Source organism: Pan paniscus, chromosome 2 (genome assembly GCF_029289425.2).
Source record: "Pan paniscus chromosome 2, NHGRI_mPanPan1-v2.0_pri, whole genome shotgun sequence".
In the NCBI taxonomy this organism is placed as follows: Eukaryota; Metazoa; Chordata; class Mammalia; order Primates; family Hominidae; genus Pan; species Pan paniscus.
In genome coordinates this window covers 173,625,481-173,646,176 of record NC_085926.1, presented here as the reverse complement: position 1 = coordinate 173,646,176, position 20,696 = coordinate 173,625,481, and the positions used below count along the sequence as shown (strand labels likewise).

At 36.2% G+C, this 20,696-nt stretch overlaps 1 protein-coding gene across 1 annotated transcript in view; it reads right to left on the bottom strand.

Annotated features, from left to right (window-relative positions):
- NAALADL2 (N-acetylated alpha-linked acidic dipeptidase like 2) overlaps nucleotides 1-20,696 on the bottom strand; it is a 1,375,347-nt gene that overhangs the window by 52,919 nt on the left and 1,301,732 nt on the right. Inside the window, exon 17 of the mRNA XM_063602605.1 lies at nucleotides 5,571-5,769. Within this exon, the coding sequence (XP_063458675.1) occupies nucleotides 5,571-5,769 (199 nt within the window). The remainder of the gene's footprint in view (nucleotides 1-5,570; nucleotides 5,770-20,696) is intronic.

Below are 20,696 nucleotides of genomic sequence, written 5' to 3'. Positions count from 1 at the left end.
ATGTACCAACACACTACTGCAAGATATTAACAATTGGGATAACTGTGTCTAGGAAGAGGGGATGCTGAGGAATCATATGATAATTCCGTACTTTCTGCTCAATTATTTTCTAAGCCTAAACCTGCTTTAAAAAATAAAGACTATCAATTTGTTTAAGAAAATCAAATTATAGTGGGAATGCACAGGTTTACCAGGGAGACTCATTGCTCTGCCTTTGTAGAGTAATAACTACAGGGAGCAAAACAGGATCTAATGGCAAAACACAGATGCCCAGAGATCTCCTCTCCAGACACACCCAGTATCCAGGAGTGGTAGAGCACTGCCTACTAGAATGACAGTAAAGGATGGAGTGAGATACAAGATTTAGAATTCTTAACAAAATGCATAATCCCCGGTCTACTCAACAGCAACAAGTCAAATTTCACACCGCTGGATTTGATAGTACTGATATTTTTTGATGCTTTGTAATTTTCAACATACTTTCACTTACATGGTCCCGGAACATAGATATTGTTTTGCTGGCTCCCCATTGCTGACCAAGTTCGGTACTTCCAATGTACTTTGCAGCTTTTTCATTTATGGCATTGCAGTCTATCTTTGTGCCCTTTCCCTCTCCCCTTACTCAGAATTAGATGTCCCCTTGAAAACAGAGGCTGTGAGGCTTAATAGTCTGTAGAGCTGGAAATGACTTTAGAAATTATCTTTATCCATAGATCTTCATATAATTACATGTAGACAGACAGTGCTTTACCTAAATGGCTAAGTAAATGGGGCAGAGGGGAGGCCCTTTCCAGTACTCAATCCTGTTTTCCCACCTAAACCTAGAGGAATTCTAAAAACAACCTGCAACGAGACTCTTAGAGCCACACAATCACTAAATTAGCCAATTCTTCCTAAATATCACGTCCTAAATTGGTCCTTTGCTCTTCATTCCTGACACCAACATATCAAATCATGTTCTTTTCACCCCGTGCCTTTCCTATTCCCATAATCTTCCTAAAGATTTCTGCTCTCTCCTGACTCCAGTGCACCCTCTCAGGAGCACTAGATAAATCCTCCTAACAACACATATTTCTACATGGCTTTTTTGTGTCCATGAAAAACAAAGCCCAAACCTCTCAACAGAGCATTTAAGGGACTCCACAACTTGATCTTACCTACCTTTCCATAACCACTAACCCAATAACCATTCAGACTACTCTACCTTTTGTACTTCACTCTTGAGCACACCACACACAACTTCTCCTTTGTGTCTTTCTTCAAACTATCCTCCTGGAAATGCACCTTAATTTAATGGACATACTATCATTCCCTCAAGCCCACATACATCTTTCACTTTCCCTATAAAGTCTTCTGTGGCTGGGCATGGTGGCTCACGCCTGTAATCCCAGCACTTTGGGAGGCTGAGGCAGGCAAATCACGAGGTCAGGAGTTTGAGACCAGCCTGACCAACATGGTGAAACCCCGTCTCTACTAAAAATACAAAAATGAGCCAGGCATGGTGGCATGCGCCTGTAATCCCAGCTACTCAGGAGGCAGAGGCAGGAGAATCGCTTGAACCCCGGAGGTAGAGGTAGTGGTGAGCCGAGATTGTGCCACTGCACTCCAGCCTGGGCGACAGAGCGAGACTCCATCTCAAAAAAAAAAAAAAAAAAAGGTCTTTCTTGATTACCACAAGACAATACTTTCTCTCTTCACTGAATCACAAAAGTACTTTTTGGCTGTAGTATTCATTGTGCACTTTGAATAAGTATTCTGTACCTGTATTTGATATATAATTTATGTATTTTAGCTCTTGAATTAGATGAAGCTCCTTGAAGGTAGGGATCTTATATTGCCAGTTTCCAGCAGTATTGCACAGAGCAACAGAGCAGCGTTCAATGAGGAGCCAGGTTTACATGCAACATCATAGGATTCAAAATTTTGAATCCTCTGTTTCCAGATCATTGGGAATATTATTCTACGTATTCCAAAAATATTGAGACGATTTTTTTTGGGACATGATCTAAATACAAAATGAAGTATTTGGCTTTACACAGTAAAGTTCTGTCAAGAACTTTCTTAAAATGCAAATCATTTTTTACTTCTTTCTTGTGTATTAGATGAGAATTCTGTATGCCCAATGGGTTAGAGAGTGAGATTCTTACGTGAATAACATCTCTAAAGACTGTTTAACATTAAAAAAAAATTGAACCCTGTTCACCAAATGTTCTTTTGTACAATGTAATTAACAATGTAATTAACAATTTTCTCTATATAATTATCATTATAAATAATCAATCTACTTTTCATTAGCTTAAACTCAAATTTTTACTTTGAATATTTCCTTCCCCATTAAGAATGTGCTTATAAGCATTGAGAGTGGAAATCCTATTGTAATTTTGAAATGTTTGCATCAATCATTTTTAGAAATGTGAATTATCTATCAAGAAAAAACATGAAGTAGGATGATTTCTTATGTATTTTATAAATGAAGTACAAATTCGTGACAATTTTGAGAAAAAGGTGAGTCCGATACGTCTAAATGAAGCTGTATCTATTTACACTGCTGTAGTATATATATGTATACACACATAAATTAATATATATAAATTAATATAGTAACATAAATTAATAGAGCTAAGGAAAAGAACGGCAGACATGTATTCCTTCAATAACTATAGTAATAGCTTAGCACAATTTCAAAATAGTGAACCAGAAACTTTCGGTCCTAAAGTTTGTTATATGAGTTAGAACATTATTATCATCGACACTTTGAGGCTTGCATAATGAGAACACAAGGTATACAGTAATTACATTACTAACAGGAAAAAAAATGACGTGTTTAATCATTTTTAACTCAGGGGCAGACAAATATCTACTTTTCCACTCAAAATGCATGATGAAGTAAATTGAGTTCATAAATATTTTTGAATGGATAATAAAAAGTTTACCAGATGCATAATTTAGACCATAGAGGGGTCTTCGATATCCAGTGCAAGTGCCAAGAAAGACAAATGGGGAAAGCTTACTATATTATACAAAACTATGTTCTTTACATATAATTTGTATTAATTTCTGAATTTTTCTTTAAAGTAAATAGAATAATTTACAAAATATATTTTAAACCCCTAAGTTATCTACTTTATGACTTTTTAATAATGCTAGATGTAATAATGTGGTTTGATTTTTCTCCTCAGCAATTATTACACCTAACATCATTACATTTATTTAATTACTTTGTTCATTCTGTTTCCCCATTCCCACCACTAGAATATACCTCATCAAGGAAGGTAACTTAAGGTGACAGCTATGTCCCTGATGCTTAAAAAAATACAAGCAGCAAACAAAGTGTCTTACCCATATCTCTTATTATAATAATGTATATTTTCCAAAGACTTATAATGCAGAATCATAATATTGGAAAATTATGTAAAGTATGGATTTTAAATGTGAATTTGAGTTTAAAATCATAAAGGAAAATTACCAAATATCAGGCTTTAAAAACATATTTTATTATAAAGGAGTCTCATTCCATCATCTCCTTCTATAAATGTAGAAATTGAGATGTTGAAAGATTAAGAGATGTGTGAGATCACAGAACTTTAGTACTAATGGGCACCTTAAACCTCACGTGGTCCAAATATTCAGGTGCTTAGGGCCACCCAGCCTATATTTTAATGTCTGCAGTGCTAAGGCTTTTGCTACTTTATAAAAGTATCACATTTATTATTTTACCTTTTTCTCATATGTAATTAAGATTTCTATACCATAAATCAATTCCTTAGTCCTAGTTATAACCTTTGTTTATACATAGTATGTCTAGTCCAGGGTGTATCATGAGAAGAAGCAGGAGGCAAAGCGATACTGGGGGAAGAATGGAGTAGGAGGACTGTTTGTTTAGCCCAGAACTTTCATTCTTAAAGGGCCACAAATTTGGACTTTCACACTACATAAAATTATACATACATACATACATACACATACACACACAAACACACATACACATATAAAAAATATATATACACAAATATATACATATGTATATTATATATACACATATACACACATTAAATATGTCATATAAATACACATATTATATATGTATATATTAAACAGAAAAGTATGTATTTGTATGCTGTGTCTCATAGAATTATCAGTTAAATAAAAACTGTTTAAATATGCCATAATCTTTTTCTAAAATTTGTAGAGATTCAGGAGGTATATGTGCAGGTTTGTTACATGGACATATTATGTAATGGTGAAGTTTGGGCTTCTAGTGTACCCATCACCCAAATAGCGAACAGTGTACCCAATATGTAACTTTTCAACTCTCCCTCTTTTGCAGTCTCTAGTGTCTCTCTCTCTCTGTATGTCCATGTGTATCTATTATTATCTCCAACTTATATGTGAGCACATGCGGTATTTGATTTTCTGTTTCAGAGTTATTTCACTTAGGATAATGGCCTCCAGCTCTATCCATGCTGCTGTGAAAGACATGATTTCATTCCTTCTGATGACTGCTTAGTATTCTATAGAGTACATATACCACATTTTTTAATCCAATCACACGTTGATAGACACTCAGGTTGATTCTATGACGTCACCATTGTGACTAGTCCTCTGATAAACATATGAATGCAAGTATCTTTTTGATATAGAAAAATTGTTTTCCTTTGGGTAGATACCCAGAAATTAGCCTTTTGGGTTGAAAGGTAATTCTATTTTTAGTTGTTTGAGGAATCTCATACTGTTTTCCAAGTATATATAAAGGCTATACTAATTTACATTCCTACCAAGAGTGTATAAGCATTACTTTTTCTCTGCTTTCTCTCCATCTGTTATTTTTTCACTTTTTAATAATAATCATTCTGACTGGTGTAAAATGGTTTCTCATTGTGGTTTTAATGACGTGGTTTTATGATGATTGACGGGTGCCATAATCTTTTAAACTTCAGGTTTTCTTCATTTATCTTCTACTATATAAGGAACTTCAAAAACAAAACCATACTGTACTCATAGTATCCTCTGAGTCTGTATCTAATCCCCCTTCCATATAATTGTTAAAATGTTTTCAGAAAGCACTCCATGTGACTCTCCAACCAAACAAGCCTAATTCCTCAGTTGTTTCAACATCGATCTAAATCCCACTTTCCCCTAAATATTAAACTTGTTGAACTCCAACATAAAATGTAGTTTCCAGGATTAAACATATTAATCTAGATGGGATCTTTGTAGGAAAAAATAGCATGGGTCTATCCCCTGATCTGGTCAAGAAAGTGTATTTCTTTCAGTGCAACCTATAATTCCATTTGCTTTTTCATTGGCCATATCATATTTGACTCATATTGAAATTAATGTAAGAAACTTCTTACTCATTTTTTCTGTGCTGCTGCTAAGCCAAGTTTCCATTATTTTATATTTCTGCAGTTTAACTTTTCTTTGGGGGAGGGGGAAGTTCCTCAAATGAGTAACTGCTTTATAATTTCTTTTACACTACTGTTATGTTCATAGAAGGTACGTATTCTGAAAGTTAAACATAAACATTTAATTTAGGGCAAAAAGTATAATTTTTGAGACATGCATCCTACCTATAAAAACCTGGTGGTGCCTGCTTTACCAGAAAGCTTTTCTCCATGTCCTGGAGAATGTCATTCAGCATCCGGATGCGGATGGGTGCTCTCTCCTTGGGATCATTAGCAGGTCGCATCTCATCAGACTGAAAAAGTTCAGCACTCTCCCGCAGGCGTGACGCCATGGCTAACAGTTGATGAGTGTTGGGTTCATCACCTGGTGAAGATAAATGAGCCCATCTCAGAAGAGACATTCTCAAGGGAGCAAAATAAGCATTTTCCAATCAGGACTCTAAGTTATAAGCCAGACAGACCACTGAAGAAGGAAGAGGAAATTGTCATTGACAGTTCTCTCTCTCTCTTTTTTTTTTTTGTCCCTTGACAAAAGCAAGGGTATATGTGTTTGAATCTTACCTGTCCAAGGAAAAAGATTCAGCATCAAGTAAACTTTGAACTTTGAGAATATATTTATTTTGCCCAAAGCATTCTGTCTAAACTTGTTTTTATATTCTACTAAATTAAGTTTATCACTGCTCATAATAATAACAACAGTAAATAGGTACTGTACCGATTGTTGAAGGATTGCTATATTCCAGGCACTGTGTCTTTAATATTGACCAAAACTTGCTTGTCACATACATTTCATAGAAGCTGAGAACTAAGTAAGGTCAGAAAATTGTCATAGGTTATCAAGCAAGTAAATAGCAGGACAGAATTAGAAGTTTGATCTTTCTGACTCAAAAATTTATATTCACCAGAGAGTAAACTGTATTTCAGGGAAGAAAATAAAAACTGAGTTGTGATCTTTTCTCTTGAGAACCTGAGATATGTTACTATATGTTGTCAAGTGACTACTGGGTTCTTTTTTTCTTTACTAGAAATGTCCTGTAATGTGAAGTTGATATATACCTTTGACCTAAAAATACACTAAAAACTATTTTATGTAGTGTTTGCATTGTTTTGTTTTAGTTTGGAGGTTTGTGTTTGTTTTTGTTTCTTTTCCAATTGTTAGTGTAACTTACTAAAAGTCATTCTGAGAGGAATGGTGGTAGCAAAGGCTAAACAGGACATACCTTTGACTAAGAGAAAGGCAACACTAGTATAGTTGTCCACTGAACTCTAGAGCCAGTCCACTTGAGTTTAAATCCCTGCGCTACCACTTAGTATCTATGTGATATTGGTAAAGTTATTGAGCCTCAGTGCCCTCATCTGTAAAATGAATGTAATAATAGTACCTGCTTCATAGATTATGAGGATTAAATGATTAATACTTGTTCAGTATGTCCCCACAGGTAAGCAGTTCTCAGCTGATGTGATTCAAGACCTTCTTTAAAAATCACTCTCTTATCATGTCATGAGAGGGGCATTCCCTTGCATCTTCTTCTAGATATCTCACCATTAGAATCAGCCTTTAAGTGAGACAACAATTACTGGTATCATTCTCAGGAGACTAGGTACAACTGGCTTCAACAAGGCTGGCATATCACTACAGAGGATCACTTCAAGTCAAGGTAATGAAGGAAAGTAGAGCTGGATAACCTAAATTGGCAGTTTTGAGAGGATGATATTGAGACAGACAGATGGTGTGAATGGAGGCCTCCTGAGGCCTTCACTATGAGAAGTCCTGGGCAAAAGGGAAACATCACAAAAGGACTCTGTCTAAGTAAAGTCCAAGGGTTACCAGTTCCCGTAATACTTGGTCCTTATGAAAATGCAGATTCCCAGAACTACTGATTCTTTCTAGGGGCAGAGCCAAGAATCTTCATTTCAATATGCTACTCAGATTATTCTATACATATTTAAGAAAAATTACAGAGAGGTGATATGCTAAGAAAAGGAAAACTAGGTTAGATGTATAGCTGATACATTAAATATGTTTGTCATAGAATTGCCAACCTCTAAAATAATGATAATTTTTTATTCTCACCTTCATTTGATGGAGACTGTTTTACATGTCAATGTCTTTAGTGCCCAGCACCGTGTTGAAATTCAATAATTGTTTACTAAATAAGCAAAGTAGGTTCAATAAAGTATGTTTAGAAAAAAAATCTGATAACAAATAAAATTATGTAAAGAGATAAGTAGTTTTATAAGGGCTACAAAGAGATTCATAGGTAGGATTACATGAAATGTTCTTAGAGAACATAGTCATTTTTGCTAATTTTCAATATCCCACAATCTAGTTAAAAATCCTGGTAGAAGGAGAAATAATGCTTGAGACTAATATGTAGCTCCCTGCTCACTGAAATTAACAGTAAGAATAAAATCAATTATAGGAGTTCACAAGGTTTTGGCATTTGATGTTTTCAAAGTGCATTTCAGATTCATTAATTATCTTGTTTGATTTCACAACAAAATGAGGTTGCAAGAATGGGTATTTTAAGTCATTTAGAAAATCTAGCTCCTGAATAATTTACTCAATGCCATTTTATGAAAATAGTTTGTCCTAAATTTTGATGGTTCAGCAAAGTTAATGTATAGATAACTTCAAGGGACTATCTCTGCACAAGGAAAGAATAAGATGGATACAGCACATTTAGATTATGCTGGAAAGACTGAACAACAGAAAAAACAAGTTCGACATCCTTGAGAGTCTTCCATTTAAGAAAGAAAAATCTGTTCTGATCTAAAGTACATTACAGAATTGAACACATTACTACCGAATCAAGTGAGACAAATTGTATCATTCTCCCTTATTTAGCTTTAAATGAATTTATCTTTCATGGTAGTACAGATGCAGAGAACTGACAGCTTCAGGAACTGGCTAGCTCCAGAAAGGACCCTGATAGTGGAAACTAGCCACTCACAACACACCCTATGCATTACTTCAAGTGTATGAGGTTACAAATTGAAAAGTAGCTCTATTTTCAATGTTTACTCAATTATTTTGATATATAAATGATGCTCCAAAGATTTCTAGTAGCCATTTCTCTGCCGATTAGAGCTTGCTTGTTCTTTTAAATAAGACCAGAAAGAAACCTTACCTTTCCTACTTCAGCTTTTGTGACCCCAAATGATTCATCTTTTATGCTTCTTAGGATCCCTACTAGAATATCAGTTCTGTGAAGGAAGAGGTTTGTGTCTTTTATTCACCGCCATTTCCCTAGCACCTAAAAGTGCCAGTTGTACCATTTAATCAATGAATAATTAACTTATATACTTTTATCATAGCAGCTGCAATATTTTGATCCTTATCTGCCCTGTCTCTCTACTCTTTCTGACTGGAAAGAACCCTATGTAATCAGAAAATACATTTTATTTCTCTTTGTATTCCCAGATCGTAGCATAATATCTGTTTTATGGTAGTCATTTATTAATACATTTGTTGAGTGAATGTTGAATTATGAGATGTCTTTTTTGAAATGTATTATTATATTAAACAATGTCTACAAAATCATTCAGGGAGATGTTTGGTGCATAATGAGCATCAACAAATGCTATTTCCTTCACTTTCTTACTAAAAATCCATTATAGTTGCAAAATAAAAGAAAAATATTTAAAAGAAAAGAGGCTATTGTAGGGTAACGATAAGTTAAATTAAACTAAATTGAAATAAAATATGCCCTACAAAAACCCCATAAAAACTTAAGATTATATAAAACTTTACTTAAGGCACGGTGAATTTCAGAGAAAAGAGGACAAACTGAGGCTGTTCATAGTACGGGTTTAAAAAATAATAAGTACGTTTAAACAAAGAAAATTAACTGGAAATTAGATATTTCTCTCAGAGCGGGTTAATACAACTATTTTTTAAATTATACACATGGAGTTTACAGACCAAAGACTGGATATCAAAAGATAGATTACAGTATGGTTTACTTAATTACTATCAGTGTGGTCATGAATAAGTTACTTAATACTACAGGCCTTCAGCTTCCTTGGAGAAAATAATCATGTAAGTTTCTAAGTGCATAAATCACTATTTACGCAAGTTTGTATTATTAGAGCACACAAACAACACAAGTTACTACAAACCCATTTTTTAAAGGCATGGAAAAAATATTGTAACAGCTTTACTGACTTTTTTTTTTCCTCAGAGATGTTACTCTTTATCACTTCTTCAACCTGTGCCCCTCCAACCCAATGTATCATATTCCATATTCCTCCTCATATATACTTTAATAAGGATTTCTAATTTTATTTTGCTGTGCTTGCAAATTGGGTGCCATTTTTCCCCATGGGCTGCTATCTCAAACTTCTGAAGAACAAGGAAAGAAATAATATAAAGGATAAAGGAATTAAACGGTGAACTTTAAAAAGGATTCTTTTAGATCACTGCTCCTGGTGAAACGCTAACCATTAATAAATTTTTATAGTATGGTAGAACATGCTGATTTATTATAAATATTAAAAATCAAGCTTAATATAATACAATATAGTTGACTGTCTACTGAAACTATCTTGATATTATTTGAGACAAATGAAATTAACTTACAAATTTCAAACAAAAACAGTTTGCATTTGTTCTTTTTCCCTTCATCTCAAAGTAAAATACATGTGTTCAGTAGGTATTTATTGAGTCCTTTTTTATATGTTATTCTAAAAGTACTAAGAAGCAAAGACATATAGGATTAAATTTTTAATCTTAATAAATTCCTGATCTAGTTAGAAATGTACATATACATCTAAACATATAATAATTGTCACATGAAATAAATGCTCATGAGGATGACTGAAGAGTTCATTGTGTATAAGAATGATCTGACAAGTGTCCAGGGAAGAAGTAAACCTTGAGAGATAGATCATGAAACTGCCTAAAAATCCAGGACATCTTAAATGAGCTCTTGAAAGTTCTGGGATGTTATCTACATTAAAGCAATTGAGGGAGAGTGTTCCATTTTTAAACATTATTAATGTCTTTCCAGCCTCATCCCATAGTCCTCACTATTGTAGAGGATAAATCTCCCTCCAATCCAAATCCTTCCGTTTTTCTGGCTTGTTATGGAAAGAATGGAGCTGGATATTGTAAGAAGTATTAATATTAATTAAAGAGGAAGAAAGAAGGAAGGAGGGAGGGGTGGAGGCAGGGAGAGAAGAAGAGAGAGAGAAATGTTAGTCAATAGATATCAAAATAGATATTGAGACCTAGACAAGCCAATTCAGGAAAGACTCTAAGATGTTCTGGGGAAAACAAATGCCTTTTGCTCAGGGAATCTTCTGCCTTCTAGCCAACCATCATCCTGTAGCATCCTGCCCTCAAGACAGTTCATGAGGCAATGTGGTGTAGCAGAGAGGTTGAGGGGATTTGGAATCTGATAGACCTAGATTCAAGCCCCAGTTCTCCCACTAATTATACATCTGGTTAAGACACAAACTCCTCTGAGGCTCAGTGTCTTAATCTCTAAATTGGACTTAATCCACAGCTCCGCTCATTGAGCTAGAAGTAAGTTAAAATATTATAACAAATGTAAGGAACTTAACACAATATATGGAGCTTTGTGGAGTAGCTTCTAAAGTGACAAACTTCTTCCCAGAAATCTTATTCCTTCTGAACACCCTTGATACAGGATCCTAAAACACCTTCCAACAGCAGGTCACAAGCTCAAAGTCAGTTTATAATGGCTTATCCATTTAAAGCTTCTAAGCCTTCTGGGTAAGGCCGTTAACTACAGTAACGACTGTATCCACTGAATTTATACATGCCGTAACCTGCCGGCACCTGGGATCAGCACAAACTACATTTTACCTGAGGTATTAAATAACTTGATGTATGCCATGGATAAGTTTGTCCTCTCCAAAACTCATGTTGAAAATTAATTGTCAGTGTAATGGCATTGGAAGGTGGAGCCTTTCAGAGGCAATTAGGCCTTGGGGGCTCTGCTTTTATGGGTGGGTTTAATGCCTTTAGAAAGTGGCTTTCAGGAGTGGGTTCTCTCTGTTTTCCCCTATTCTGCCATGTTGGAAACAGTGTTCCCCTCCTCCAGAGGATATAGCCTTCTTACAAGCAGAAACTGGGCCCTTACCAGGCACTAAACCTGCCAGCTCCTTGATCTTAGACTTCCAAACCTCCAGAACAGTGAGAAACAAATTTCTGTTCTTTATAAATTACCCAGTTTTGGGTATTCTGTTATAGCAGCACAAAATGAACTAAGACAATTAGTTTCAACTTAGCATAAACTCTTGGGTATTAACTTTGTTCCCCAACCTCCTGGAAAAATTTAAAACCTTCCCTTCTCTCCCCCTCATCCTCCCCCTCCTCCCCCTACCCCCTCTCCCTCCCTTTCCCCTCCCCTCCCTTCCCCTCCTCTCCCTTCTCCTCCCCTCCCTTCCCCTCCCCTCCCTTCCCCTCCCCTCCCTTCCCCTTTCTTTCCTGATGGGTCTGGCTCTGTTGCCCAGTCTGGAGTACAGTAGTACAATCAAAGCTCACTGCAGGGATGACCTCCTGAGCTCAAGAGACCCTTCTACCTCAGCCTTCCAAGTATATACAGCCAAAGGCTTGCACAACCATGTCCAGCTAATTTTTAAAGTTTTCTTTCAGAGACGGAGTCTTGCTCTTTTGTCCAGGTTCATCTTGAACTCCTAGCCTCAAGTGATCCTCCTGCCTCAGCCTCCTATAGTGGTGGGGTTACAGATACGAGCCACCATGCCCAGTCTATAATTTTCCTATTCTAAGGAGTGATTTTACTGCTTATCATTATGATCTCTTTGGACTTTCATACTCCAACAAGTTTTAAATTTTAGTTTACTTCAATTTTTCTGTGTTTTTTGTGGCTGTATTTTTAAAGGCGTACTCAATTTTATTTTAAATTAAAAGTGAAATGTACTGGTCATCCTCTAAAATAACATTTTTAAATCAAACAAATGTAAGCTTTTTCTTTAATAGTATTTCCCAGAACCTATTATCCTATGGATGAGCTTACCACAGTTTTAAAGGTGCTAACAATTGCACAATCATAGCTTAGACTTCACTGATTTATAGTGACAAGAAAAAGTATGATTTATGTTCTGCATAATACAGTGGTTAAAAGAGTAGAAGAATATTTTGGGGGGAAATGTATGTTACCTAATGTCATCTTAAAAACACCTTGTGGTATCACTAAAGAAAAGAAAAGAAATTGCCAATATGATTTCAGCCAGGGGCAACAGTAGTCCTTTTTATCATACATTTTCTATTCTTCATGCTGCTTTTTTTAGTATGAATCACTATGAATCATCTCAGCTGGTGATTTAAAGATGTTAAACAAACAACTCAGGTAGTGAAAAAATGTGAGAGCGATTGCGCTATTGATACTCAAATAATCTAACACTGATTTGATAATGCATAGATAAAAAGATATTATTTAAGGGTGAAATATGCCAGAAAACAATGGATAATTATAGCTAAACTGAATGAAATAGAAATCTCATTGCAAAAGATACCAAAGTGATAGGTTTAGATGGATTATACTGGTTACTTTAAAAAAAAAAGCCACATATTTCTGCATTCTAAAGATTATCCAATAATCCAGGTAGCCACTGCAGATGCAAATCTAATAAGACTTCCAACTCATTGCATGTAGTGGGTTCCCTAAATTGTCTGTCCATTTATTGTAGAAATACAACCATGGGCTCTTTTGTGACCTATAGATGTTGTCACTGGGTTACGTTTGTGACTACATGATCTGGCTACAGACTGCTTGGGAAATATGAGCAAAAACATTCCTGAATGAATTAAATTCAGGTGGAGTTTATTCTTATCATTCTCCTGAGGCAGAAAGTTGAAATTGTATATTTAATATCACATGTGAGTCTAATTATGTATTGGCTAAACCAGGAAACTGAAAAAGAAAAAAAAAGGCTTAAATGAAATTGATTAACATGAAGGCAAGGGTACTTTATGTTCTGTTACAAGCCAAGATTAAAAGTATTTTTACACAAAGAAACCAACAAACATTTTTATAAGTGTGCCAGTGAGGAAACACTCATAGAATAACGGGTTATGGTACTATTCTGTCATGGGCACAGGGTTTTATCCAAAAAATACACCTTAGGGAAAAAAATGTTACATTAGAATAGGCCATTACTATGATGGAAGAGTAGGAAAAATAAGTCACTCAGAGATTTCAATCAATGTAGTGTCACATATAAAATGTAGGTAACTCAGAAGAAAACTTCAAAGGAATTTGCATGAAGTACCAGAATGGAGAAGGAAATGATGATCACAATGGGAAGCCGTGTGAATAGCAGCAAATTGTGAGACAGAAGATAAACAAAAGGAAAAAAGGAACAATGTGCTTAGGATAATAATTAAGGGACATTAGGTGATAATAAATATGAGTTCAAAGAGAAATGGTGGGAAAGAAAAACTAGTTTTGAAGACATACTCTGACAATGGGGAGACAATCAGCCTTAAAGAGCCAGCTGCCTCAAATAGCTTTTTGAACTAAGTGTGGATTACCAATTCAGTATAACAACTATTTACATAGCATTTACATTGCATTCGATATTATAGTAATCTAGAGATGATCTAAAGTGTGTTAGAGGATGTGCACAGGTTATATGCAAATACTACACCATTTTATATGAGGAACTTGAACATTCATGGATTTTGGCATTTGAGAGAGTTCCTGGAACCAATTTAATATGGTTATGTAGTCAGTCTATATAAAAATGTAATGGGGATTGAGACTAAATGTATTTTTAGGAATTTGCCCCCAATGGATGGCCAACCTCTTATTAAACTTCTCTATTAATTTGAGCAAACAAGGTAAGATACTTCTCATTGAATGCTTTAGAGTTTACGTCCTTGTCAAATGAAAAAGGTAAGTTTTAGAAATGCCAGCTCAGATCAAACTGCTAGAAATCTAACATGATACAGAATTCCCATAGGAGCAAAATCTTTTATTGGAACTGTCTGGATTTTAGTCAGGCTGCCTTGGACTTCTGAGGGAGGGCCCAGGATTGAGGACCCGGTGTACTTCACTATCTACTGGCCAGGCCAGAGCTGGAATTGGTGGTAATTAAATCACAATTGAAGACAGATGGGCTGAGAAATAGACTCATGCAATCTGTACGGTGCTTAACTTAATTTTGCTAGTTGGGAAACTCACTTTTTAATTTTTAGAAAGAAAAAACATATTACATAGATCTCAATCATTTGCAATTGATAAAAAAAAAAAATACAAAGTGACACCTAAAAATTGAAACTACAAATCTAACAGGACACAGAATGCTTGCCTTAGTGTGATCATCACCTTGAAATACTATCCTTTCTTCCAAAATGAAGTGATTGACGCTAATGAATTATCAGAGCTAATGAAAAAGAAAAAAGTCAGACCAAATTCTCATTGTCAGTTATTCAAAGAACAGGAGGAAACGCTGCCAGCAACTATTTTACATTTAGTGAGATAATCAGGAGGTGGCAATAAGACACACAGTTCAAAATTATGTTTCCTGCTGAGTCTGGCTTGCACTAAATAAATGTGTACCTAGCTAGATCAAATGAAAATTACTTTTACTTTATTTGATCATATGAAGTCTTTACGATAATGCTATTTAAGAAATCTGATGAAGAAAAATAGCATATATTAAGCAAGAAACATCAGAATTACGCAGACATTAATTGTTTTAAAGTGCTGGTTTAGACATTAAGAAGTGGGTAAGGTGAGGAGCATCAAATTTAGTAAGATTATTATGCACTTACTCTTTAGTCTGCTCTAAGGTTCAAGGGTAGGGTTGTATTTTATTTGTTTTTGATACCTTCCTCTGCCCCTGCAAACTAGTACCATTGCATTCTAAATGCATTTTTTGGACATACAGTTAGCAACTGTAGATTGAAAATATTTGTGGAAAAAAATGGTTTCTGTACTATTACATGCAGACTGTTTTTTCTTGTCATTATTCCCCAAGCAATTCAGTATAACAACAATTTCCATAGCATTTACATTGCATTAGGTATTATAAGTAATCTAGAGATGATCTATAGTGTGCACAAGTTATATGCAAATACTACATAATTTTATATGAAGAACTTGAACATTCATGGATTTTGGTATTTGAGAGAGTTCCTGGAACCAATTCTCCATGGATACTGAGGGACAACTGTATTCATTTTTTGTCACAAGTATTAATACATCTGAAGTATATTAGCTATCTTATCCATCACTATTTACACTATATCTCCATATACCACAAATAAATATTCATTCTCCATTATGTGCTTGGCATTGACCAAATATTAAGAGCCAAGGTCACTCAGTCAAAGTGAGCTTTCAAGAACCATCCAATAAATCAACCCAAACAAATTATTCACTGGTAAATTATCCTTCTTTCTGGTGGTTGTGAGAACGGTTGAGAATGGTCTGCTGCTACTGTAAACTAGCGTAATAAATAAACAAGATGGCCGGTTGTCAAGTGGTAAAAATTACACCGTTGAAAATGCAATTGGGTTTCAGAGACCTTCATATTTATACTGTTTGCAGTAAGGAGAAACAGTATTTTATAGTTCAGCCTTGAAGGTCAGTTTTTTTTTTTTTTTTCACTGCAATTGAGAATTTAATAGTAATCACTGTGAATTGTCATAAAAATAAGAAAAATATCAACAATTTAAGCTTGTATTAAGCAGTAAAATTATATGTTTCATTTAACACAGTACAAGAATTCTGTTTAGCTAATGAACTTATCTAGCATTGTAGCTAAAGTTAAAACTGCAATATGTATTTAGGTATTGATAAGTGGTTTCCATTATTCACACATTAGCCCTTTACTGTATTCCATTTTTAGAAGTAAGGCATAACTAAAATAGAACTGATGCCTACAATTTAGCAACTATTTGAATAATCTTTGACCATGATTATTTTAAGTCACAAAAAGTAAAATACAAAAATGTATAGTTTAAAGGTGTCAGGTTTTATTAATTTTATCAAACAGTCACACACAGGACATGGTAAAATAATATTTTTGCTTATGTTGTTTGGTTACACTTTGTTTTGCTTTGCTTGTTTTTTCTAATATGGGTACATCTCAAGTCTGGCCTCACCTTTCCAAGTGAAAGTGACAGGGAGACCCAAGGAATTTCACATCCAAAGAAAACTAAGCACATGCAACAACCAATAACCAGAGAAAGTTCTTCATCTTTGGTAGAAGTCTGATATAACTGTAAGAAGCCAAAGTACTCCTGGCTCATCCACTTGAGAACCTTGGATTTTAGGGACAGATTCATCTAGATATAGTGGTGTCTGGCTTGGAGTGAAAATCTCCATTGAATCATTGCAGTTCTGTTTTGTTTTGTTCCTCCTGTGATGACACACGCTTAGGTATAACTATTAAAGAAAGGGTTATTAATTTCCCTGGCCTATTCTGAGAATATTTTCTTTCCCTTCTTGCTTTAGTTGAAACCTGGTTCTCCCTTAATGATATCACTTGCATTTTAGCTGTCGTAGGGAGCAGTGCTTTTTCACCCTGTGCTTTTGTACCACCAACCCTAGAAGAATAATGTGAGGTGTTTCTAGATCACCACTCATTCTTTGAAGATTTTTATCTCCTGACTCATCATTACTCACTCTTACAAAAAGCTTAATTCTTTACAATGTCAATATCCACATAGAGATACTCTCTTTTCCTTAGCCTCTTTTCTTCTAGCAACCATGTGCCACACTCTCATGGTCATACACTGGCCTGGACGCTGTCCTTACCAATGTCTGCACTCTTTCTATGATCTCGTTTTCACGAATCCAACTTGCTGACTACCACCTCCTGCCTTGTCAGCTCATGTGTTGTCAATTCTTCGATCTCACTATGACATGAAATCTATTGGTCCTACCTCCTTTTCACTACCCTTCACTCCTTTCGTAACCTCACTTTATTCCAACCCCAGTTAAGATACTTTGGTCCATCACAATGCATTCATTACATACATCCTTCATGTACATCTGGTCCATCATAATGCATTCATTACATACATCCTTTATGTACATCCAGTTTTCTTTATCCTATGCAGTTCATTGTCCTTCTCTCAGAAAAGGTCTAGCCCTGGTTAAACCCAACTCTGCCTGTTCTATGCCTGTGATGGGGTTCAGGACACCCTATCCCAAAATATGGCACCGTGGCATTTGAGGAAGCAATAGAAGCAAGACCTTGTCTCTGACCTTCTCCTGGCCCTCTCCCCTGAAGCCTGCCATAAAAGAATTCTCTGGGCCGGGCATGGTGGCTCATGCCTGTAATCCCAGCACTTTGGGAGGCCAAGGCGGGCAGATCACCTAAGGTCAGGAGTTCAAGAAGGGCCTGGCCAACATGGTGAAACCCCATCTCTACTAAAAATACAAAAATTAGCTGGGCATGGTGGTGCATGCCTGTAATCCCATCTACTTGGGAGGCTGAGGCAGGAGAATCACTTGAACCCGGGAGGAGGAGGTTGCAGTGAGCAGAGATCGCGCAGCACCACTGCACTCCAGCCTGGGCAACAAGAATGAAACTCCGTCTGAAAAAAAAAAAAAAAAAAGATTTGGAATTGTCTGACCTTCCTCTGAAGTAAGACATAAAACTTTTATTCCAGAGATACCTTCCGTACACCGGGAGAAAAGAAACATCCTTGTCCTCAAAGAGATACAGACACTGAGAATAATCTGAACAGAGATCTTACTGAATTCCCCCCAACTTATTACAATTAGATCATATCTTTTTGTCTTCTAATCATACTTCTGAACTCTTCATCAAACTTAGCATAAAAATACACACATTTCCCTCTTTCTTTGGGTTTTCATTTCTGAAGGCTCCTGTGTCATGCAAAACTTACATTACATAGGGCCGGGCGCGGTGGTTCACGCCTGTAATCCCAGCACTTTGGGAGGCCAAGGTGGGCGGATCATGGGGTCAGGAGATGGAGACCATCCTGGCTAACACGGTGAAACCCCGTCTCTACTAAAAATACAAAAAATTAGCTGGGTGTGGTGGTGGGCGCCTGTAGTCCCAGCTACTCGGGAGGCTGAGGCAGGAGAATGGCGTGAACCCGGGAGGCGGAGCTTCCGGGAGGCGGAGCTTGCAGTGAGCCAAGATCGCGCCACTGCACTCCAGCCTGGGCGACAGAGCGAGACTCCGTCTCAGAAAACAAACAAAACAAACAAACAAAAAAACTTACATTATATAAATTCGTATGCCTTTCTCTTGTGTGAAAGGAAAATAAATCTCGGGACCTTCAAATCACTAAGCCAAAGGGGAAAGTCAAGCTGAGAACTGTGACAGTCAAACCTGCCTCCCATTCTATTTCTATATAGTATAGCTACAAAGATTGAAAACAAGCTACATACCTCCCTGACGAGGAAATTCCTTGTGGACAAGGACAGACAGAACTTAGTCATCCCTCTGCTCACATGAGACAAATGCATATCTGATGGCTTCCCTTGCCATACTTTTTCACTAAACCAGATAAGGCATAAGCGACTATTCCTGTAAATTGTGAATTGAGTGAAAGGCTAAACAGAAACTAAAAAGATTGCAACTTTTTGTCTCTTATCTACCTATGACATGGAAGTCCCCTCCCTCCTTTGAGTGGTCCCGCCTTTCTGTAACAAACCAATGTACATATATTACATATATTAATTGATGTCTGAGTCCATGTCATGGGTGCGTCATTAACGTTGGCAAAATAAACTTTCTAAGTTGACTGAGACCTATCTTATATATCTTGAGTTCACACTTGTTAATGTGTCTTTTGTTATAGGTGTCTCAACCATCAACCTAGTGATAAGTGAGGAAACAGCTCTTTTCTCCCCTACATTTGCATCTCCCTCTGGAGGCTGGAAAAAATCAAAAATTATGCTGAATTATCTCTTTTATAGTATGTATCTCTTCTGGGTTCTTAATTCTGCCCCAAAAAAGTTATATTTTCATGGTTTTTCACTTTCTCACCCTCCTAAAAAAAAAACAGCTATTTTATGTTTTTCTAATCTAAAGAAACTTGCCAAGGAATCTCAACAGCAAATTTACCCATCTACTGTGTGTTCTGCCTCCCTTCACATTTTCATGGATGGACTACTGTGTTCCTGCTTTGGTATGAATGCTATGTCCCCCAAAATTCATGTTTAAATCTAACCCCTAAAGTGATGGTATTAGGAGGTAGGATCTTTTAGAATTGATTAGTTCGTGAGGCCAGAGCCCTAAAAAATTAAATTAGTGCCCTTTTAAAAGAAACACAAGACAGCTCCCTCAACCCTTCTACCATGTGAAGTTAATAGCAAAAAGATGGCCATCTTTGAACCGGGAAGTGAACTCTCACCAAACAGCGAAACTGCTGGTGCTTTGATCTTGGATATCTCAGCCTCCAGAATTGTAAGAAATAAATTACTATTGTTGATAAGCCATCCAGTCTATGGTATTTTGTTTTAACTGCCTGAATGGACTATGACAGTTCCTAACTAATGTGAAGTCCTCAATCCTTGTGCTTCCCCTACTTAAGAAAATCAGTCCAGCAATTCTCCCTTTACTCTCTTGTGTGAGCAAATTTTACCTCTCCACTAGATCACTGTCATCAAAATAAAAACATGCTACACTTCCTTGACTCCATACTTTTTTATCACCTATACCGCTGTTACAGGAAAGGGGTCCCGATCCAGACCCCCAAGAGAGGGTTCTTGGATCTTACACAAGAAAAAATTAAGGGCGAGTCCGCAGTGCAAATCAAAAGCAAGTTTATTAAGAAAGTAAAGTGGTGAAAGAACAGCCACTCCATAGAGAGAGCAGGACATTTCCTAAAGTAAGAGGAGGAACATGTCCGCCCTAGGTACAATGCTTGTTTACATACAGGATAAAAAAGATCATGGGGAGATGTGCTCTGCTATAAGGGTTTGTGATAAAGGATTAATTTTCTTAATTACTATATTTTGCAAGAACCAATACTGTTGTCTTTAAAGCAAAATTAGGAATGCCTCTGTTCTCAAGATATTGTGATATTAGAACACTCCCAAGTCTGGGTCTGTTGAGTAAACGTTATCAATCTGTTCCTTTAACCATAAACATCAAGAGAATAGGAATGCCTAACTTTCTGGGAATACGGCCTAGTAAGTCCCAGCCTCATTTTCCTAGCCCTCATTCAAGGTGGAGTCACTCTGGTTCAAATGACTCTGACACCGCCACACATCCCCAATTTATCACCTCCCATTTTCTTTCGGATGCCTTCTAATCCGGCTTTTGCTTATACTAATCTACTAAAATGATTTTGTTTGTTAAGAT